General features: G+C 38.3%; 2 protein-coding genes and 1 pseudogene across 6 annotated transcripts; all 3 read left to right on the plus strand.

Moving 5' to 3' along the window:
- Positions 1–692: 692 nt before the first annotated feature.
- LOC125473669 lies at positions 693–3417 on the plus strand. 3 transcript variants are annotated; one of them, XM_048576860.1, is made up of 5 exons: positions 693–711; positions 1037–1084; positions 2066–2223; positions 2691–2964; positions 3339–3417. In XM_048576860.1, exons 3-5 carry the CDS (start codon positions 2071–2073, stop codon positions 3401–3403), a joined length of 492 nt encoding a protein of 163 aa, XP_048432817.1. In that variant the 5' UTR covers positions 693–711; positions 1037–1084; positions 2066–2070; the 3' UTR covers positions 3404–3417. The 3 variants fall into 3 exon arrangements, 2 of the variants coding, with proteins under 2 accessions (XP_048432817.1, XP_048432815.1); XR_007255494.1 differs by lacking the exons at positions 2691–2964; positions 3339–3417 and adding an exon at positions 2640–2662; XM_048576858.1 differs by lacking the exon at positions 693–711 and having other exon boundaries at positions 1031–1084; positions 3073–3417.
- Positions 3418–16050: 12633 nt separating this feature from the next.
- Positions 16051–18300, plus strand: LOC103939968. 3 transcript variants are annotated; one of them, XM_048576861.1, is made up of 5 exons: positions 16051–16204; positions 17252–17394; positions 17554–17689; positions 17789–17912; positions 18047–18300. In XM_048576861.1, the coding sequence occupies exons 1-4, from the start codon at positions 16137–16139 to the stop codon at positions 17910–17912; spliced, it is 471 nt and encodes a 156-aa protein (XP_048432818.1). In that variant the 5' UTR covers positions 16051–16136; the 3' UTR covers positions 18047–18300. The 3 variants fall into 3 exon arrangements, with proteins under 3 accessions (XP_048432818.1, XP_048432819.1, XP_048432820.1); XM_048576862.1 differs by having other exon boundaries at positions 17569–17689; positions 18047–18299; XM_048576863.1 differs by lacking the exon at positions 17554–17689 and having other exon boundaries at positions 18047–18296.
- Positions 18301–19622: 1322 nt separating this feature from the next.
- On the plus strand, positions 19623–22337 carry LOC103953369 (annotated as a pseudogene).
- Positions 22338–23022: the final 685 nt, after the last annotated feature.

A 23022-nucleotide genomic window follows, 5' to 3' on the forward strand; every position in this document is an offset into this window, starting at 1 on the left:
CCGATGGCAGTAACCAAAGCCCATTCCTCGAAAAAGAGATAATAAATGCATGGTGATAGAAATATATATATATATATATATATATCAGCATGTTTTGGTTTACATTATGCCACGTGTTGATCATCCTCTTCCATTTGAGAGGCAGACAGAGGAAAAGATGGATGCCTTGCAGTTGCCCGATGGCAGTAACCAAAACCCATTCCTCGACAAAGAGATAATAAATGCACGCTGATAGAAATATATATATTTATATTTATATATACATATAAATATATATATATATATATATCAACATGTTTTGGTTTACATTATGCCACGTGTTGATCATCCTCTTCCATTTGAGAGGCAGATAGAGGAAAAGGTGGATGCTTTGCAGTTGCCTGGTGGCACTAACCAAAGCCCATTCCTCGAAAAAAGAGATAATAAATGCGAAGTGGCAGAAATATATATATGGCAGGGCATAAAAGATAGTCCAAGGTCATGATGCAGGGTGGGAGAAAAACAAAAAGATAAAATATATATATATATATATATATATTATATTGGCTAGGGCAAACCACGTGTTAATGATCCCATGCGTTTGGCTTTTTAGCTCTTCGCTTTTATTTTTCTTTTCTTTTCTGCACGTTTCCTCTCTCATTTGTCTTTCTTTTTGGTTTCGACTTCTGCGTTTTCTCCCCTCTCTGTGTCGCTGCTTGTAAATTTGGGTTTGTAAGCTCTTCTCTTTTATTTCTCTTCTCTTTGCTGCACGTTTGCTGTCATATTTTCTTTTCTTTTCTTCTTTTTTTTAGCTTTGGGCTTATGTTTTTTCTCCTCTTTTGGTATTGCTGCTTGCAAATCTAAATTTGTAACTTCGGTGCTCAATCTGGGTTTGTAAGTTTGGTCCTCATTTTTGTTGTGCTTTTTGCTTTCGATTTTGTTTTGCTTTGGAGTTTCTGTTTTTCCTTTGCAATTGTGATGTTGTTTTGCTGTCTATGATGTTCTTTCGTTGGAGCGTGCATTTTCATTTATTTTTTTATTTTTTTTTGGGAAACAGGTTCTGTCTTGAGGATTTCTGGCTGGAGTTCTTGCTTCCTTTTGTCAGGTATTAAGTTTTTTTACTTTTTCCTTTTATCAATTGATCTGGGTGTTATATCATACATTTTAGTGTTCAATTCAATTTTTTTTTTTTGGCTGGTTGGTTTTACTTCTGTTTAGACTGTACTATGGTATCTTTTAATATATCACGCTATATAAGTGTTATATATACTATATCAAGTGTTGTTATTAAAGTGGTGATGGTGATGCTTTTGTTAAAAGTGAAGAAGGTGATGTTTCTGTTATAACCAAATACGAACAGTATTAAATTAATTATTTTTCCTGCTGCAATTTAACAACAATTCCCCCTTTTCTTATACGGATTTATTTGTGATACAATGTTTGTATTTGTATGTTTTGTTTTGTTAACTAGATTATACTATTTTGTACAGACCTATTTAATGTTGACTATTTGTTCTATCAAAATCATCTCAATGTTTAATCAAATTTGATAGGATCGACAAACGATTTTTTTTGTCTGATTGTATTAATCAAAAGAGACTGACAACTTATTTAATAAATGTGTGTGTTTTTATTTCACTATTATTATTGAATAACTGATCTCGCTCAAAATCAAATTTCAATTACAGTTTTTTTTTATCCGTTTATAATATTTATAAAAATGCATATATTGTGACTGGTATTTTAAATCTCCTTGGCTGCACAGTTTATAAATTTATAAACATTTCGTTTCTATAGATTATGTGACATCCCACATCACTCAGGGGAGTGATCCTTATTTGTATATTCCCATCTCTACCTAGCACGAGGCCTTTTGGGAGCTCACTCGCTTCGGGTTCCGTAGGAACTCTGAAGTTAAGCGAGAAGGGGGCTAGAGCAATCCCATGATGGGTGACCCACTGGGAAGTTGCTCGTGAGTTCCCAAAAACAAAACCGTGAGGGAATGGTAAGCCCAAAGCGGACAATATCGTGCTACGGTAGTGGAGCGGGCCCGGGAAGTGATCCGCCCTGGGCCGGGATGTGACAGATTAAATGGAAAACGAAGGTCCAACTCCGCTTGATCAATTGGCGGCATATAAAAAGATTGTCAGAATTAAAGTACGTGTTTGTAGGATATGGAGACCAAAATACCCAGGCATGGGCGACAAATATACAGACTTGCACTGTATATTGGTTGATGAAAAGGTTTGTCATAATTTTTTTATCAAATGACTTTATAAACGTTTGATCTTCTATGTTAAGAATGAATTATTATCTTTAAAGCGCATGACGTAGTTTTTATACTGGCTGTGCTAAAGATTGTGTACAATTTATTTGAAAACTCTTTATTGTCCTGTTTTATATTGTCAAATCATACATTTGTTTTGCCATTTATCCTGTGTACTGCATAGCTTTTTGTACACATGTTCATTTCCTTTGAATTGTTACTTATAGTTGTTAATTCACTGTTGCTATTTACGATCCATATTGCTATTTAATATTTATGATCTACACATAATTGCATGTTATTTCAACTATAAAATTTGGAACAATATGCTTACCCACACTGTTCTCATTATAACTTTTTTTTTTCCTTAATTTTTTTTCTTTTTATTATCAAGCAACAAGCTATCGAAGCATCTTCCTTAATTTTTTTTCTTTTTATTATCAAGCAACAAGCTATCGAAGCATCTTCTACTGAAATGGACTGTGAAATAATAGTTCCAAAGATTGAAGCAAGCACTTGCTATGAGATCATGAATTTCCGTACTAACTATGCAAGGGCTCAGTATAGAGTTGTTCCACATGAGACCCAAATCATTTTCACTTCGAAGACGCTTTTTAAGAAGTTGGCAAGTGTCTTTCCGCCTATTCCACGACACAGATTTTTCTTGCAGGATTATAACAAATTATATCCTCGGTTAAACAAATGTGATATCTTGACAGGTAATCATATACATAAATAAACATTTTAATATATGTTCGTGCCTATTTTATTCAACAATTTCCTATGAGCTTACCAATTTGGTTTTTTTTTTTTTTTCAAATTTGAAGATGTTATTGGCCACCTCATTTCAGTCCAGCCTTTAGAACCAATACAGATCAATCAGAGAATTGAGCACAAATGTGATTTCGTTATACAAAACATCAAGTCATTTCGTGTCCATAATAAAATTAAAAAGCTTTTTGCCTCTCAATTCCATTTCAATAGTCTAATAGTCATATTCTTCTATTAAAAAATAGTTCCAATAATTTTAAATACAAAGATTTTCATGACTTCAAAATTTTTTTTATCCTTTTTGGCTTTCGTTGTTTTACAGAAATGAAGAAGCTAAGATCACACTATGGTCAGATGTTGCACATGCCTTTTCTGCTTTCTCATTAGAACAACTACACCAACCAATCATTATTGTTTTTACAAGCTTGAAGGTTAAACTGTTTGGAGGTATTTACTTTAATAAAAAAAAATTCTTTTTTTTTTCTCTTTCTAATTTGTTTAGCTATTAAACTGACTTTTATTTTGTTTCTCTGCCCTTGCAAAATCATGTTTGGTGATTTTATTTTATAAAGCGTATTCAAACATTGACTCCATTAATGTCTCATATCTTTACGTATATGCGTAAAAAAAAATGTTAACTTATAATGTTACATAATTACAAGTGTAAATTAGCAATTTTTCTACACATCAATAAATACATTTCATTTAATCATGATCAAACAAAGCTTCTCACATAGAAAATGATGCGAGAATTACTTGACACTCAAATTAAACCCTCGTTTGACAATTGTAGTAGAATGGATAAGTGAGGGATCGTTCTAGACCGGGGATTAGGAGGGCTTGTTAATCTCTTGGAAACTGACTCAAAAACGTAAAAACAATATAAAACGTTAAACTAGACTCAAAGAATGTGAAACTAAACGTTAAAACACTAAGACAAACCAAAAGAATCAAAATGCTTTAAAAACACAAACTAAATTGATTTCTAACTATATTGAACATTAAAGCAAAAGGGGGATTGATGTTTGACGAAAATTGAAATAACGAAACAAGTTAATAACTAGACAGAATGTAATTGATGAAATAAGATGGTTGGTGAATTAGCTAGAGGTTCTTTCTCCACACATGATATTTATGCATATGAATCAATTTCCAGTTATTCCTTCATTGAATTATGAACGACAATGCCCCAAATTAACCGTGACATCACTAGTTAACCCTCAGATTTTCCTTATATTATTGGATTGGATGGCATCATTCGACAACCCAAAATATTCTCAAAAGTTCCCTACATGTCATCATAATAGAGATACAATCGAAGATCATTAAGAATAATGAAAACCATAAGCATTGACAAAGCATTTGCAACTATGACATCATGTTACTCATGCTAAGAATTAAACTTAACGCGATCGTGACAAGCGACCTTCATATCTTTCAAGTATAAGTTAGTAACGATTATGTGAAACCTTCTTAAACTTTAGCCACATATTCATGCATGCTAATTAAGTGTCGACCCTCAATCAACAAACACAAATAAGTTAATCATCAAATAGTTAAGCCAATTGCATTCACGAATCAAGAGTTCATAACCGGAATTCATCAATTCATATTACATAAATAATCTTGGTATTGAAATCACCCCTAGCCAAAAAGGGTTTAGTTCCTCATAACTTTGAAATCAAAGAAACACCTAAACATTCCAACAACTCAAACTTGAATTGTATGAACGTTTAGGCACTCTTCTCTTCCATTCCTCATATTACAAAACAAAGAGAATTGAATTTAAACATTGAAATCAAAGAAACGCGTAAACATTCCAACAACTCAAACGTGAATTGTATGAACGTTTAGGCCCTCTTATCTTCCTCTTTATTGTGGCACAAGGACTAAGGGATGTTGTTGGTGTGTTGAATGGATTGGGGGATTATGGAAATGGATGAGGAGTGGTGGAGAAAATGGTGCAGAAAATGGAGAGAAACTCACGGCTAGGGAGAAGATGGAAGTGTTTGTGGTGTGTTGTGTATGAAATGAGATGATGAATGAATGAATGAATGCTAGGGTATTTATAGGAGTAGTGGAGGGAACATATGGCTGTTTGTTTAAGCATGCATGTGCTTGAATGTGGTGGAAAACAGCTAGGAAAGCTGGAAAGTGGAAGGGATGCACGGCATGGACAGTTTTGATGTTGGACTTGCATGTGTTTGGTGGAAATGGTGTGTGTATGCATGTGTTTGGGAAGCTTTCTTGCTCATTTTCTGGATGCATGATGAAGAGTTAGATAAATAATGCATGTAGGTGGCTGAAATGATGAAGAATGAGTGGTGGAAATGCAAGGGAAAGCTGGAAAGTGGAAGGGATGCACGGCATGGACAGTTTTGGTGCATGTGTTGGCTGATTTGTGTGATTGTTTTGTGGTGAATTGGAATGTGGTTGAATGATGAAAGAATAAGTACATGTGTGTGTGAATGGTGGCTTAATGATTAAGTGAAATTTCTAAAAATCTAAGGGGGATGCACGGCAAGGATTTTCAGGATGCATGTGTGTGTGAATGGTGGTGAAAATGCATGTGATGAAGAGTGAATAAAGAAATGCATGTGGTTGAATTGAAGAAATGCAAATTGAATGAATAATGAAATGGGAAAGCATGTGGATTAGGTGGAATGTAGGGGGAATAATGATGAAGATAAGCTGAAAATGCAAAGGAATGTTGGAAAGGCATGTGAAGGTGCGGCACAAGGATGTGGATGGTTTATGAGTGCATGTGGGTGAATGATTTGTGGTGCAATGATGAAGAGTGAATAAAGAATGCATGTAGGGTTAGCTAGGTTGGCTTTGTTTGGGTGCATGTGTGTTAATGGTGGTTTTGCATGTGAATTGATGGATTGTTTTTGATGGAATGGATGATTCTTTGCATGGCTTTTGAAGTGATTGTGGGCTTTGGAATTGAAAGGAAATGCATGGCCTTGGGGTTGGCTTAAGAGAGAATGGGCTAGGCCCTTTGTTTTATGTCCAAAATGAATACAAGGCCTTCAAATTCGTCCAACACTTTGGCTCCAATCATATGCTATCCATTCCAAGCCCAATTTTGCTCCAAAATGCTCCAAAATGCATCTTTTTGCTTCCTTAGCCATATGAACCTAAAAACACACGAAAATGGCTTAAACTACTAAAACAACTATGAATTAACAACATAGATGCACGAAAACAAGCTAAGTAAGTCGCCTAAATATGCTCTTATCAGAAAACAATAAAATTGTTGATGAGAGGTCTACATCATATTTGCAAAACGGATGTTATTACGAGAACAAACATATTGTATAGGTAGTTTTTCATACAAGAAACTTAATTTTCATGCTGCCCTTTTTGAGTTAGATATGATTTTATTGTGATACACTATTTAAAATCTATAAAACGATATTAAATTTTATAACCTACGATTTGCAATTTTTGTTTGCCTGGATTAAAAACTATTTTAAATGTCAAATATTACATAACTTTTTTCTTTTTATATCTTGACTTTTGTTTAATGCACAGATAGCATCATCTTGAATAACACTGGTTCAACACTTTTCTTTATAGATCCAGACATTCCAGAATTGAATACATACAAATCAGTGTGAGTCCATTCACTCTCATAGAATGATAATCATAGTGTTGACACACCCCGACCAAGATCAGGGCATGCTGGCCGTCACGTGGGAGTGACGTAGCCAAGTGCACAGTGCGGAAGCTAATAAAGTAGTAACATAAAAGTATGAATAATCAAAAACTAGCATACATAAGGTCAAAATAATAAGTGCTAGCGTAAGTGAGACACAAATTCAGAGCAGAAAACCCTAAGCAGTCCAAACTAAATTAGCGTTACAACAGTGCACCCGAAGGTGAACATACGCTGGTGATCGTCTGTCAGAAATGCCGGGAAAGCCCTCTTGGAAACCACCAAACTTGATAGCTAGCTAGAACCTGGAGGGGCGCAAAACAAAAGCGTGAGTGGGCAAAAATAAAGCTTTTCAAAATCATTTAGCAAAATAAGTTCTAACCCTCGCTGTAAAACCTGTATACTTCCTAGAAAATAAACATAGGCACGTGTATATAAATATGCCAATCATGCTCAAATCTATGCCATATCGGAACCTCAGAATGAAATGCAAGTGCTCAAGTATAAATCACATCAATAACATATAATCTGGCAGCCGGAGTCACCTAACGTGACCTGTACGGCTGCATCTAGAGCTCAAATCTCAATCACAATAACTAAACCTGCCCACGAGTCGGAACCACCTAAAGTGGTCTGTACGACAGGCCTGGGTGTAATACATATAAACGCTCTAGTGCTACGATCACGTGAAGACTGTGCGAATAATCGCGGGTCACCTACGAGTCGGAACCACCTAAAGTGGTCTATACGACAAGACTGTGCACCTAACTTGGATCCAAGCTGAGCGTGTGGTGAGGGAGGTGAACAACACGTGAAGGACTGTGCCCTACTCTGGGCGGGAGCACTAACACCGGGGGTGCAGGTTATGAGCTCTCTAAGCATCTCTAACCACTATTGAATGCAAATATGAAATAATGCTTACCTGGCACTTACCTGTGCATCCACAGCACCAATTTTGCATACGTATATATATACGATTAATAAAGCTACTAATGATGCATAAGGAACGATAATATAACACATGGCATATAACTAATAACATTTAAATCAATTTCTGGGAAAATAATAGTATATAGGTATATACGAAAAACCAAAAGCCCACTCACTGGTATGTGGAAGGGTCGTAGCCCCCTGCCTCGAGTGACCACGCACGTCCTCAAGATACGTCTCACCTATATGCGAAAATACTATAAAAACGTTAATTTTAAAGCACATAACCTTCCTTTCATCTCACCAACGTGCTCTACACAACCTCAGGATCACACCCAAATTTTTAGAAAAATTTTCCACTGACGCATGCGCCCCCACGCGCAGGCACGTGCCTGGCACGCTGACGGCGTCAACTGACGCCGTTAGGAATATTCCGTCAGTTTTGACAGATTCCGTTAACGGCGTCAGGAATATTCCGTCAGAATTGACGGAACGGCGCCGGAAAACTGGGAAATTTTCAAACTTCGATATCTCGCTCGTTTTTCGTCCAAATTTCATGAAATTACTACCAAAATGAAGCTTAGACCTAGTAGAATACAAATATACAACTTTTAGGGACAAAAACCACAAAATCTCACCTGTCCAAACCACTCAACTCCAGCCAACTTCGAAACCAACGATCTGGACGTCCAATTTCTTCAAACGAACTATTCCGAGCCTCCTTGGGACCTCACCAAGCTATCTACAAGCTTCATTTCCCCTAAAACGTGAGAAATCACGTGTGCATGAATAGTACCCCAAATCGGCCATTGTGAAATCGACGTGAAAACGTTGAAGTTCTTACCTGAAAATGGTATGGTTGCACTCGCACGAGCCTCACGAGCTCGAATATGTACTTGGTTCCTTCGATCTGTGGTTGTTTGATGGGATTTGGTGTGTGTCCGTATGTTTTCAAAGGAAGAGGAAGGGAAATGGGGCTCGGGGAATCACAGGGAAAGGGACAGGGAGTGGTGCAGGTGTAGGAGTGTGTGTGTGGCCCAAAGACATGCCAACAAAACACAAAAACAACCAATAAACGTAACGAAATCGAACTAGGGGCAAAACTGTCTTTTCACACGTACGTTTTCGATATTCTCGGGACGGGCTGTCACAACCTACCCACCTTAATAGAATTTCATCCCGAAATTCAAAACAACCCAACACAACACCCCCTAGTGACCAAAGAACAACCTGGGATACAAATCCCTCATCCTATCCTCCGTCTCCCACGTAGCTTCCTCAACCGAATGATTTCTCCACAAAACTTTCACTAAGTTCACCGTCTTCTTCCTCAGAACCTTTTCCTTCCAGCCAAGTATCGTCACTGGTTCCTCGTCATAAGTCAAATCTGGATTAATCTCCAAGGGTTGCGGAGGTATCACGTGAGATGGATCAGCAACATAAAGTCGAAGCATAGACACGTGAAACACGTTATGCACTCTAGCCAACTCCGGAGGCAACTCCAACCTGTAAGCTACCTCACCAACTCACTCTGTGACCATGTAAGGTCCAATGTACCTAGGACTCAACTTGCCTTTCTTCCCAAATCTCACAACACCCCTCCATGGCGAAAGCTTCAGAAATACCCAATCTCCGACCTCATACGCTCTATCCGTAGCATGCTAATCTGCTAAGCTCTTCTGCCTGTCCTGGGCTACTTTCAGGTTAGACTTAATTACCTGAACATTCTGAGTAGTCTCCTCAACAATCTCCGGACCCACTAAGACTCTTTCTCCAACCTCTGACTAACACAACGGTGTGCGACAAGCTCTACCATATAATGCCTCAAATGGCGCCATGCCAATACTTGAATGAAAACTGTTATTATAGGCAAATTCCATCAAGTCCAACCACTGGTGCCAAGCATCACCAAATTGCAACACCGAAGCTCGTAACATATCTTCCAAAGTCTTAATAGTTCTCTCTGATTGTCCGTCCGTCTGAGGATGATACGTCATGCTATAAAGTAGTCTCGTTCCCAAAGCTTCCTGAAAAGCCACACAAAACTTGGATGTAAATTGTGGATCACGATCCGAGACAATACTTACAGGGACACCATGGTACTTCACAATCTTCGAGATGAACAACTCCGCTAATCGGCCCAAAGGATACTTCTCTCTCACTGGAATGAAATGCGCCGACTTAGTGAGCCGATCAACGATCACCCAAATGTCATCAAAACCGTTATGTGTACGCGGAAGCTTGTACACAAAATCCATGGTAATATTTTCCCATTTCCACTCTGGAACGGGAAGCGGCTGCAACAACCCAAACGGCTTCTTCCTTTCTGCTTTAACTTGCTGACAAACAGCGCACCTACTCACATACTCAGCTATCTCCCTCTTCATACCCGGCCAATAATAAAACGGTCGAATGGTATGATACATTTTAGTAGCTCCTGGATGCATGGCGTAAGCCAAGATATGTGTTTCATCGAGAATTTCTTTCTTTAATTCCAAATTATTCGGCACAAACATTCTCCCCTCTTGCATCAACATGCTGTCCGAATCACGAACTCTGAGGTCTCTCCTCCTTCCTTGTTCTCGAGCTTGGATTAGTTCTTGAGTCTGCTCATCAGCTACCTGAGCTGCAAGCACCCGATCAACTAAAATTGGCCTAACTTGAAAATTAGCAAGTAAAGCCACTTCTTGACCTTCTGCTTCTAACCTCACTCCCGTAGAACGCAAGTCCGCCAAAAGAGGAATACGACTTGCATACAATGCATTAATGCGGCCCTGAGACTTCCTGCTAAGTGCATCAGCAACTACATTTGCACGACCAGGGTGATAATCAATCGTACAGTCGTAATCGCTGAGCAACTCCATCCACCTTCGTTAACAAAGATTAAGTTCCTTCTGAGTAAAAAGATACTGGAGACTCTTATGATCTGTAAAGATCCTACATTTCTCTCCATAAAGGTAGTGTCTCCACAACTTCAACGCAAAGATAATAGCAGCCAACTCCAAATCATGTGTAGGGTAATTCAACTCATGAGGTTTCAATTGTCGCGAAGCATAAGCAATCACCCTACCATGCTGCATTAACACACATCCCAGACCATTCAAGGAAGCATCGCTATAAACCTCGAAATCGCCACTATCGTCCGAGAGTGCCAAAACCGGTGCATGAGTGAGACAATGCTTCAACTGCTGGAAACTCTGCTCACACTTATCATCCCACTCAAATTTAACGTCTTTCCTCGTCAACCTTGTCAGTGGTAAAGCAATCACGGAGAAATCCTTAACAAATCTCCGATAATACCCCGCCAAACCAAGGAAACTTCTCACCTCAGTGACGGTTCGCGGTTGCTCCCAATTCTCCACAGCTGCTACCTTCTGTGGGTCCACCAAAATACCCTGAGCAGAAATGACGTGCCCCAGAAACGCAACTTGGTCTAACCAGAACTGGCACTTGCTAAACTTAGCATACAATTGGTGTTCCCTCAACCTCTTTAACACCAAAGTAAGATGTCGAACATGCTCCGCCTTAGACTTCAAGTACACCAGAATGTCATCGATGAAAACAATAACAAACCTATCCAAATATGGCTGGAATACTCGGTTTATCAAATCCATGAAAGCAGCTGGTGTATTCGTCAAACCAAATGGCATAACCAGAAACTCGTAATTACCATAACGAGTCATAAACGCTGTCTTAGGAACATCATCCTTACTAATCTTCAACTGATAATATCCAGATCTCAAGTCAATCTTGGAGAATACACAAGCACCTCGAAGCTGATCAAACAAATCATCGATACGTGGCAATGGATAATGGTTTTTAATCGTCACCCGATTCAATTGCCAATAATCAATGCATAGCCTTAAAGTTCCATCTTTCTTCCTCACAAACAATACTGGGGCTCCCCACGGTGAAGTACTAGGCTGAATGAAACCCTTATCCACTAATTCCTGCAACTGAACTTTCAATTCCCTTAACTCAGCGGGAGCCATACGATAAGGGGTCAAAGAAATAGGAAGGGTCTGACTACCCTCACATTCTCAACTCTACCAGGAGGAGCCTCATCCAACACCACATGAGCTAAGTACCCCTGGCAACCTTTAGACAACAACCTTTTCGCTCACAAAGCCGAAATAACGTTATGTCTCACCCCGCTCTGTTCACCCACAAAAGTAACCACAGGTAGTCCAGGACGATGAAACGTAACTATTTTCCCGTAACAATCAATATTGGCACGATAGAAATGCAACCATCTGTGCCCAGAATCACATCAAAGTCAACAATATCTAACGAGATAAGATCAGCTGGCATAACAACACCCTCAACTATCACTGGACACCCTGGGTACACCCGATCTACAATACATCTCTCTCCTCTAGGCATAGCGAACTCTAAATCGTACCCTAGAGGTGTGGGGCGAGGTTGCGTCACTTGAGCAAATGTATGAGAAATCACAGAATGTGTAGCACCACAATCAACTAATACTCTAGCAAAATAACCAAGTATATTTAACGTACCCATAATCAAATCCGGATTGTTCTGAGCGTCCTGCAGCGAAATATTATGAATACGCCCCTAGGTCTGCTGTCGTCCACCGCGACCTCTGCTCGACTGACCACCACGATTCTGAGTACCACGCCCCTGACTAGGCTGACCAGACTGCCTCGAAGACCCCGCACTACTCGAAGCAATCTCTCCCTGCTGGAACTGTCCTCCCTGAAACCACTGAGAACCGCCTGCTGGAGCTGGAGGATACGGCATATAGCCGCTAGAGTACGGAGGATAACCACCCTGAGAATATGGGTCCTGGGGATACTGATACTGTCCCGGGGCATAAGGAACAGCACCACCCTGATAGTGATAGGCACCACCTCGACCTGCATGTCCATAACTACCCGGACCCTGAATCTGCTGAATCGGCGTAGGTGGCGGCAAGAAAGTCTGCTGCGGCTTCTGCTGCTGACTCTGGGGACAATTCGCAACTCGATGTCCCATCTGCCCACAAGTAAAACAACCACTGCTGCCACACCTACACTCGCCAAAGTGCCAATTATTACATTTGCGGCAAAGTGGGGCCCTACCTCGGCCACCATCACCCTATCTCTGGCCTCGAGCACCACCAGCAAACCTACCTCCACGTCCCTGACCAGTGGCGCTGAAACCACCGCTAGAAGAGCTAGAACTAGTACCACCCCTCTTGAAATTCTGAGTCTGACGAGGCCCGAGCGACGCTTGACCTTTACCCTTAACATATTTCTTCTGATTACCGTTCTTCTCTTCCTCATCACTCTCACTCAACATGTTTTCAGAGTCCTCAACTCTCAGAAGAACCTCATAGAAATCCTGGTAAGTATCACAGTGAGTAGTGGTCGCCATCGAACGCCATTTCTTCTTAGTACCTAAGCGAAAACGACGAAGCATCTCCGCCGGATTACCAGCAATCTCAGGATGATAGCGAGATAAATCAGTGAACTTTCGATAGTACTCATTCGCTGTCATCTTCCTCTATTTCAACTCAGTAAATTCCTGCTTCTTACGATCGATGTACTCAGGGGGCACAAACCTTCTCTTGAATAAATTAATGAAAACATTCCAATCCGTCTTCTGAGCTGGAGTCAAATGACGAAGTTCCTGCTCCCACTAGGCTGCAGACTCCGAACCCAGAAACCACGAGGTCGTCTCAACCCACTTCTCGACTGGAAGATTCCCCTGACTATTCAGAACACGAAAAGTCTTCTCAATGTGCTCTAACCATCGCTTCGCACCCTCATGACCTTCATTACCCTCAAACTTATCCAACTTCAAGTTATACATAGTCTCCAGAGGAGTCCTCTGGGGAGGGCGAATCGTCGACTGAATAGCTGTAGCAATAGCTTCCCCCAGCTGAGCAATATCGGGGAAACTAGGCTCATCAGAGCGACGTGGTTCCCGACGAGGCGGCATAGTTCTGACAGAAGGCACCAAAACCATTAGAATACTCACAAAAGACACAAGACTGCCAAACCTAGGCTCTGATACCAAACTGACACACCCCGACCAAGATCAGGGCGTGCTGGCCGTCACGTGGGAGTGACGTAGCCAAGTGCACAGTGCGGAAGCTAATAAAGTAGTAACGTAAAAGTACGAATAATAAAAAACTAGCATACATAAGGTCAAAATAATAAGTGCTAGCATAAGTGCGACACAAATTCAGAGCAGAAAACCCTAAGCAATCCAAACTAAATTAGCGTTACAACAGTGCACCCGAAGGTGAACATACGCTGGTGATCATCTGTCAGAAATGCCGGGAAAGCCCTCTTGGAAACCACCAAACTTGATAGCTAGCTAGAACCTGGAGGGGTGCAAAACAAAAGCGTGAGTAGGCAAAAATAAAGCTTTTCAAAATCATTTAGCAAAATAAGTTCTAACCCCTCGCCGTAAAACCTGTATACTTCCCAGAAAATAAACATAGGCACGTGTATATAAAGATGCCAATCATGCTCAAATCTATGCCATATCGGAACCTCAGAATGAAATGCAAGTGCTCAGGTATAAATCACATCAATAACATATAATCTGGCAGCCAGAGTCACCTAACGTGACCTGTACGGCTGCATCTAGAGCTCAAATCTCAATCACAATAACTAAACTTGCCCACGAGTCGGAACCACCTAAAGTGGTTTGTACGACAGGCTTGGGTAATACATATAAACGCTCTAGTGCTACGATCACGTGAAGACTGTGCGAATAATCGCGGGTCACCTACGAGTCGGAACCACCTAAAGTGGTCTATACGACAAGACTGTGCACCTAACTTGGATCCAAGCTGAGCGTGTGGTGCGGGAGGTGAACAACATGTGAAGGATTGTGCCCTACTCTGGGCGGGAGCACTAACACCGGGGGTGCAGGTTATGAGCTCTCTAAGCATCTCTAACCACTATTGAATGCAAATATGAAATAACGCTTACCTGGCACTTACCTGTGCATCCACAACACCAATGATGCATACGTATATATATACGATTAATAAAGCTACTAATGATGCATAAGGAACGATAATATAACACATGGCATATAACTAATAACATTTAAATCAATTTCTGGGAAAATAATAGTATATAGGTATATACGGAAAACCAAAAGCCTACTCACTGGTATGTGGAAGGGTCGTAGCCCCCCTGCCTCGAGTGACCACGCTCGTCCTCGGGATACGTCTCACTTATATGCGAAAATACTATAAAAACGTTAATTTTAAAGCACATAACCTTCGTTTCGTAATAACTTCTCATACATTGCTCAAATTGGACAATTGAATATACCAACGTGCTCTACACAACCTCAGGATCACACCCAAATTTTTAGAAAAATTTTCCACCGCCGCAAGCGCCGGCCACGTGCCTGGCACGCTGACGGCGTCAACTAACGCCGTTAGGAATATTCCGTCAGTTTTGACAGATTCCGTTAACAGCGTCAGGAATATTCCGTCATAATTGACGGAATATTCCGTCACCTTCTCCGGCGCCGGAAAACTGGGAAATTTTCAAACTTCGATATCTCGCTCGTTTTTCGTCCAAATTTCATGAAATTACCACCAAAATGAAGCTTAGACCTAGTAGAATACAAATATACAACTTTTAGGGGACAAAAACCACAAAATCTCACCTGTCCAAACCACTCAACTCCGGCCAACTTCGAAACCAACGATCCCGACGTCCAATTTCTTCAAACGAACTACTCCGAGCCTCCTTGGGACCTCACCAAGCTATCTACAAGCTTCATTTCCCCTAAAACGTGAGAAATCACGTGTGCATGAATAGTACCCCAAATCGGCCATTGTGAAATCGACGTGAAAACGTTGAAGTTCTTACCTGAAAATGGTATGGTTGCACTCGCACGAGCCTCACGAGCTCGAATATGTACTTGGTTCCTTCGATCTGTGGTTGTTTGATGGGATTTGGTGTGTGTCCGTACGTTTTCAAAGGAAGAGGAAGGGAAATGGGGCTCGGGGAATCATAGGGAAAGGGACAGGGAGTGGTGCAGGTGTGGGAGAGTGTGTGTGGCCCAAAGACATGCCAACACAACACAAAAACAACCAATAAACGTAACGAAATCGAACTAGGGGCAAAACTGTCTTTTCACACGTACGTTTTCGATATTCTCGGGACGGGCTATCACAGTGTGGTTATATATATATATATATATATTAAATTATTTTTATTTCTGTTTTTCCAATTTTCAATCTGAATGATTACAAGTTTTCAACCTGGCTTCATCCCATTAAAACACTGCCTCCTTCCAAGCAAGCCAATGAGCAAGACATTTTCCAAACTGGGAAAAAGACGTTTTCTTTTTAATTATGTTCAATAAAAACGTTTTCAATTTTTATTAAGTTATTTCATAAAACTTATCTATTTAATAATTTGTCCCTGTGTTAATACAAATTTTTCCAACATTCCCTAGAATGATACATTTTTGTGCAAAGCATCGATTAAGCGATACAATACGAAATATGAATGGTGGTACACGGCTTGCCCTACGTGCGCAAAACAAATGCATCAAGATCCAACAAGTGGTCAACTTATTTGCCAAAAGCATCCAAATCAGATTCCCACTCCATGGTAATAATTCTAACATTGTTTCAAATTTTCTATTTTATGAATCGTTGCAAGTTTAGATTCCATTAATCAAACCAATAATCAATTAAGTAGCATCAACTACAACCTGAAACCCAATCACTTCATTAATAATTGCAATTAGAATCAAGATTTGCTTTCTTCTGTTGTAGATATAGATGTTGTTAATAAGATTTGTAGCATTTCTTTACTATTAACTCCTCTCTCTTCAGGTTAGCATTAGTTCTTTTTCCTACAAGTCAGATATGTGCTAATAATGTTGAGAACAATGCCTAAATTAGTTTGACTCTTCTCATTTTGATAATTAATTTTTCAACTATCTTCTCCAACTGCAAATTAGTTTGATAACATTTTGGTTTTAAGCGTTTATATAAAAGTATTTCATTCCAATCAAGATGTCATTGATCTTTTTACTCTTATTTTGTTCAACATTTAGTGTAAAAACTAGGAGTTACAAGTATTACATTCCATTCACCAAATCATTCATATATTACCCAACCTAGCCATGTCTGTGTTCTTGATATTGGTCAATTTGTTTCAGGTCATGATATTTGTTCAAACTCTTGACTTGCATGTATTTTTCAAGTTGTATACCTCTCAGTACTGGTCCAATGAAGAGCTAACAATATCTCATAAGTTAATTCAATGTCATTTTCACCAAATTTTATCATTACTACCATGCCTTAGTTTATTAAGTTTTGCACCCAACTTCCATCTAAAAAAAACCAACAGCATCTAATGTCTTCATTTATTTAGTTTAACTATCAGTTCAAATATCAAATAGTGTTTCAAATATTAGAAAAGATATGTTATACAATCTGCAATTTCTCAACAGAGAAGCACAAAATACCATTCGAAGGTTCTGTTCTTTAAAATGTTATTGCTTCACTTAAAAAATATATATATATATATATATATATATGTATGTATGTATATGTATAGCTAATACAGGATAATTAGTATGAAATCATCCATTTTCTCTGGCCTTTTCAATGACATATAAAGCTCTATATATTATGTTTTTAAATGAAGGTACAAAGTGTTCTTAGTTCTTGAAGATGAGACAGACGAGATCAGTGCTCTTATTATTGGCAGATCAGGTGAAAAAGTTTTTGGCGTACCCTGTAAAGATTTGGTTTTCAATCAGAGATCAGTGGATCAAAAACAGTTGCCAAGTGAGTTTCTTAGACTTATAGGGCAGAAAAAAATTTATCACCTTCGATTTGGAAGCAGAAGAAATTCATTAAACTCGAATGATCTTCTCATCTATAATATTTCTGAGGACCTCACCATTCAACCAACAACTCCACAATCTTTAAGTAGAGAAGTTACAGTCTCTTCTACAACAGTTTCATCTTCAAGCACACCTATTGACATAATTGCTGATTCACCTGTTGACATAATTGCTGATTCACATAAAAGAAAAAGAGAATCAATTAGAAGAGCCCTTTTTATACCATCTAAAACAAGGTTATACACTATATATATCAATATTTTCAACTGCATCTCAAATTCAACTCAATATGGTCTAAATTTATCATTTTCATATCTTAAATATTTGTGATACAGTGAAGCAGAAGAAATATGTGAAACAGATGCACAAGATCAGGACCAGGTTCCAATCAAATTGTTCAAAAGAAAATCGTCACCAACCAGCTCAAAGACAGACTTTGCTCCATACAAAAAAAACTAGGTAACTATAGTTTATTATTAATTGCTCCATGCTATGAATCTGTTCATCTCAAAAATTTATTACACATTTATTAACATTATCTTTCATTTTTGGCTTCCATTTTTTTCTCACGATGAAAACTATTTTTTTTGCAGTGACTGCTTCAACCAAAAAGCAAAAAACTTTTGCTCATGTCTTAAAGAATGTTGGCATCTATAATCCAAAATAAACAAGTATCAGTTGACAATTTTTTGTGTGTAAATAGTAGATCGTCACATCAATTCCCCATACTTTTTGTGTATATAAACAATGTGCTCTTTTACAATATTTTTTGTTCAAGTAGTCATGCCAGTGAAGCAGTAACTGTCAAAGGGGAATGCGAGGTAAATCATTTTTTGTATGCTGGTGATAAGGCATTTGATAATGCCTTTTCTGTAAATTATATATACTTAGACACTTTGTAAAAATATTTTGTCCATTTTGTGTTTGATATTTATAACTCTTTGCATATCCTCTTATGCATAATTCTCCACCACAAATTTATATCAATATCAAAACACTTCTAACCTTAATTTATAGTTACTGCAGTATATTCTATGTGCACATCATTTTCTTCTTCAGTTTCTGCTGTTTTCTGTTCTCTAAGTTATATATGTTACCGGTGTTCACAACTAAAATTGATTACACAGACTTGAACTACAGGTATACTGCAAATTACATCACTTTCTGCCAACACTCTGCTTCTTTTTCTTATTATATTTTCTGTGTTTAAATAGTATGAACATACTAAAAACTTGTTAATTACAAACTATCCATTACAAGTTTGCACTGGTTGTTTTCTTCTTTTATGTTCAGTAGTTTTAAGATACGCAGCAACGTGCGGGGACTATTGCTAGTATATATATATTTCTGGTTCATTGTTGATTATTATCTAACAGAGCTCTCTACATCTATATATAGAAATGGTGTGAGGTACAAATGATTTATTGTAGGTGACTCATCCTCCACATGGTTAGTTGTAAGTGAATTATTCATGCTCGTGCTTTAGTATGTTCATGAAATAATCATTATATGGGGTCATCCATGATTATAACATACAAGGTTTTAAAAGACACTAGGCGCTAGTCAGGCAGTGAACCGAAGCCTAATGTCTAGTCATCTAGCGGACTAAGCGGATTTAAGTAAATTTATTATATATTAAATAAATAAGTGTTTGTATATATTTTAAAAAAATACATGTATTGGAATGCATAAATTGGAAACATAATGACATAGATTATAAAGTACCAGAACATATTGAAAACATATGAAAGAAGTAAAATGAGTGTTCATCCAAGTATTTAATAAGTCTCTTACAATTTATAATAAAAATAAGTAAAATACAAAAATAAAAATTATCTATTTTCTGTATAAGTGAGAGTCGTGACTTAAGTAGGTACCTAGGTAGTATAAGCAGATGCCTAAACAAATATAGGCCTCATTTCTTAATTTTTAAATGACTAAAGATTAATCAGAGCGATTATCAACCATACATCGTCGATTTTTTGAACAGTAACAACAAATAATCACTTTTACATGCATTTTACTTGTCAAAAACATCTTTGATCAGTAGGACTATATTGAGAATTTCCTCTATTTATAAGTAAAGAAAAAGATTCAAAGAAAATCTCGAAAAAAATAAATAAAAGACCAGCCAACGACGTCGTAGCATAACGTACTACATTGTCTCGTCAAAGGCTTCAATATTGATAACTGAAAATGCAAATTGAAATGTAAAAATTGACGCCCGATTCTCCTTCCACGGCGCCGTTTCAAGCTAGGGCTTCTCTGCAACCACAAAAATCCCAATTCCAATTCCAAGTTCCAACACTCTCGCTCTCACAAAAACCCTAGCTAATAAGGTAATGAACCCGAATCCTAATCTTAGGGTTCATCGTAGTGATTTCACTGAGAGTTTGAGCTTCTCCAATGGCATAATTGCAAGCTAAGCTAGGGTTTAGTAGCCCACAAACTGATTCCTTTGCAGGTCAATAGGCGCAGAAGCAAATAGGGGCCTAAAACCCAATGGAAGATGACCCTGAACGCAGTCGTTTCGACGACGACGACCAAATCGCATACAATGGAAACGAAGAATTTGAACAACCGGCAGAGCAGCAATTTGAAGAATTTGAGCGGCAATCGGAGCAACAATTCGAATCGTGGCATGGATTTCAATCGAACCATAACGTAGATGCTGAAGGCAATGATTTTAGGGATTCGTTCAATCATCGCGATTCAGCTGCGTGGTTAGTTAGGTTTTGAGTTTTCAAGCCAAGGTTTTGATTTTTGTGAGTATGATTGAGAGTAGCATGAGATAGTAACATTTGGGTTTGTTTTCTTATGTGGTAGAAAACTGTTTGTAAGAGGCGTTTCTTGGGAGACCACTGAAGGTATTTTGGTTAAGCTTTGGATTTTAGTGGTGCATTGAGTTTACTTGAAATTTGAAAAGAACATAATTTTACATCTTGGGTCTTGTTGAGGTCATGGATTGTACATTTTTCTTTTAATCGGATTGGTGATCGGGCCAATTTTTGTGTAAAGCTTTTGGTATTCAAAATGAAATTGAATTTATAAGTTTGAGATATCGAAGAGTTGGAAGCCTCATATGGCTGGGAAATGTTGCTTTACTTTTCATCTTACATTGCAGATGTCGTTGTACGTCTGTGCATAACATCTACCAGATTAGTTGTGTTTATTTATTCAATATGGCTGTCTGGTGTAATTTTCGTGTGCACCATTACAATTACGGTGGTGGTTGGGTAAAACTATCCATGTGAGGTGGAAAGACTGGGTGCCCAAGCAAGAAGGATTTGAACTTCACAAAACTTCGTTGCTAGAGTTTTCTGAAATTTTCCCTGGATGAGAACAAATTAAGTAGTTTTTGTTTCGGAGTTTCTATTAAATGCTATTGGGACGTGTAGTTGTCTGCTATGATTTCCATTAGTATGTGTTTGTTACTTACTATCTCACATATTTCAGGCTTTCTGCTGAAGTACATCATAAACAATTTGCATCTCAGATAATATGATTAGATTATTTTACTAATTTTATGGTCGTGATGCCATTTTGATGTCCTTGTTAGATGTCACTTTCTTTTATGAATAGTAATGGTTCCCCATGTATCCTCACCATTACTAATATAAAGGGGAGATCTAGTTGTTTCTTCATGACTAGTATTAACTCAGCTTTTGGTGATTTTCCTTTCAGAGAACTTTTCCAATTACTTCAGCAAGTATGGAGAAATAGCTGATTCTGTTATTATGATCGACAAACATACTGGGAAGCCAAGGGGATTTGGGTTTGTAACATTTTTGGATCCAGTGGTTGTTGATTCAGTTTTGGAAGTAGAACATGTCATATAGATGGCATCATTTTCCCAAAAATTGAAATGTATTGTTTGATAGTTTCGTCTAACTCAGCTCCCTGAGTGGTGATAAACTATTCTTGTACCAGGTAGAGTTGAAGAGGATGGTCCCCAGGGAGGATATTGGGTTTAAGGGGCATCGAAAAGAAAGAAGATTTTTGTTGGTGGCATACCAACGTTTTTGACTGATGTTATAGCCATAGTAGAACCTACTTTATATGTTTATTATGATTGTAATGAAATTGTTTTTTGTTTTCAATTTTGACATTATGTTAAAACATTGTAGACGAGTTGGGGGATTATTTCTCTACATACGGTATCATTGTTGAGCACCAGATTATGCTAGATCATAACACCGGGAGGTCTAGAGGATTTGGGTTTGTCACTTTTGAGAACGAAGATGCTCTTGACAAGATATTTTCTGAGGGAAAAATACATGAACTTGGAGGCAAACAGGTACAAGTCAAAAAATGGTTTGTTTATTTTTTCATGTATGGACTTTGGAAGAGATTTTGTAATCTCTTCACCTTAATGTTGAATGTAGGTGGAAATTAAGAAGGCTGAACCTAAAAGGGGTGGTGGCAATTTCAGTGGCAGTGCTGCCAAGTCTTATGGTGATTTGGTGGGTTTGGGTATGGCCCTTACTGTGTCTACAACAATTACGGTGGAAATTATGCTGGAGTTTATGCAGGTTTCTACGGGGGCTATGGTGGAAATTATGGTGGATATGGATATGGATTCGGTTATGGTGGACCCATGTATGGCAATGCTGGATATCCAGCCGGTGATTATGGCAAGCCTGGTGGTTATGGTGGCAATACTGCCTATGTGGGTGGTAAAGGGTATGGAACTGGTGCTACTGGTTGTGGTGTTAATAGTGGCGGAGGCAGTTATGGTTCTGGTAGAGGATACGATAGGAGTGGTGGTTCTACGATAGGAAGATATAATCCGTATCAAAATTGAGGAAATTTTTTTGTCAAACTTCACACTTTTGTAATCAGTGTACACTGACTATTGGATCATCAACAAAATTGGCTGTAATTGTATGTTCATTAAAATTGTCGTAGTTTGGCCTACAAGGAGTTCATGATCTCAAATTGTCTCCCATGTGTGACACGTCTAAATTATCTGGGTTAGTTGCAATAAGATCAGATACTAACATTGCATGTTATGGTAGGAAACTTCAAGATAAAACTTTCAGACGTTGATATTGAGGACTGATTTCTTGTGGTCTATGAAAGTTTGGTGTTTTGGTACTGTAATACCACTCTCATGTATTCCCTAGATTTATGCATAGGATGTTACGTAGGGCCACCCCTGATTGTTGTAGTTTCGATTTTTCAACATGTCTTGAATAGTTGGATTCAAGTTTTACATATCTTGAAGTGTCCTTTTTGGACTGTTGAAGTAGCAAGACTATGTTTTTCTTCAGCTTCTTTTATTCAAAGGGTTTTTCTGTCTTCAAGGATTTACATATATGGTTAAATTAGTGGTGCTTCCATTAATATATGTGTGTAATTGTCTGGTATTTGCCTTGTCGTAACTAGTTGTATTTCTGTCAGGATAAGAACAATTGATGCGGTTATAATTACTCATTCTCATGCTCATGCTATTGGAAATCTCTGTCATGAACACTTTCTAATGTTATTATTTAAACTATTAACAAACTTACGATGATGCTTTAGATCTTTTTCTTTCTTTTCTAATTCCTTTTAATTGACATTAAAC

The sequence above is a fragment of a genome, unplaced genomic scaffold (genome assembly GCF_019419815.1).
Source record: "Pyrus x bretschneideri cultivar Hongxiangsu unplaced genomic scaffold, Pyrus_bretschneideri_v1 Contig92, whole genome shotgun sequence".
Taxonomy (NCBI): domain Eukaryota; kingdom Viridiplantae; phylum Streptophyta; class Magnoliopsida; order Rosales; family Rosaceae; genus Pyrus; species Pyrus x bretschneideri.

Coding starts and splice junctions, on each gene's coding strand:
- LOC103939968 (XM_048576861.1), top strand. CDS start 16,137: ATGCATCAAGATCCAACAAGTGGTCAACTTATTTGCCAAAAGCATCCA. Junction 16,205..17,251: donor AATCAGATTCCCACTCCATG/GTAATAATTCTA, acceptor TTTTAAATGAAG/GTACAAAGTGTTCTTAGTTC. Junction 17,395..17,553: donor GGATCAAAAACAGTTGCCAA/GTGAGTTTCTTA, acceptor GAGAAGTTACAG/TCTCTTCTACAACAGTTTCA.
- LOC125473669 (XM_048576858.1), top strand. CDS start 2,071: ATGGAAAACGAAGGTCCAACTCCGCTTGATCAATTGGCGGCATATAAA. Junction 2,224..2,690: donor GTATATTGGTTGATGAAAAG/GTTTGTCATAAT, acceptor TTTATTATCAAG/CAACAAGCTATCGAAGCATC. Junction 2,965..3,072: donor CAAATGTGATATCTTGACAG/GTAATCATATAC, acceptor TCAAATTTGAAG/ATGTTATTGGCCACCTCATT.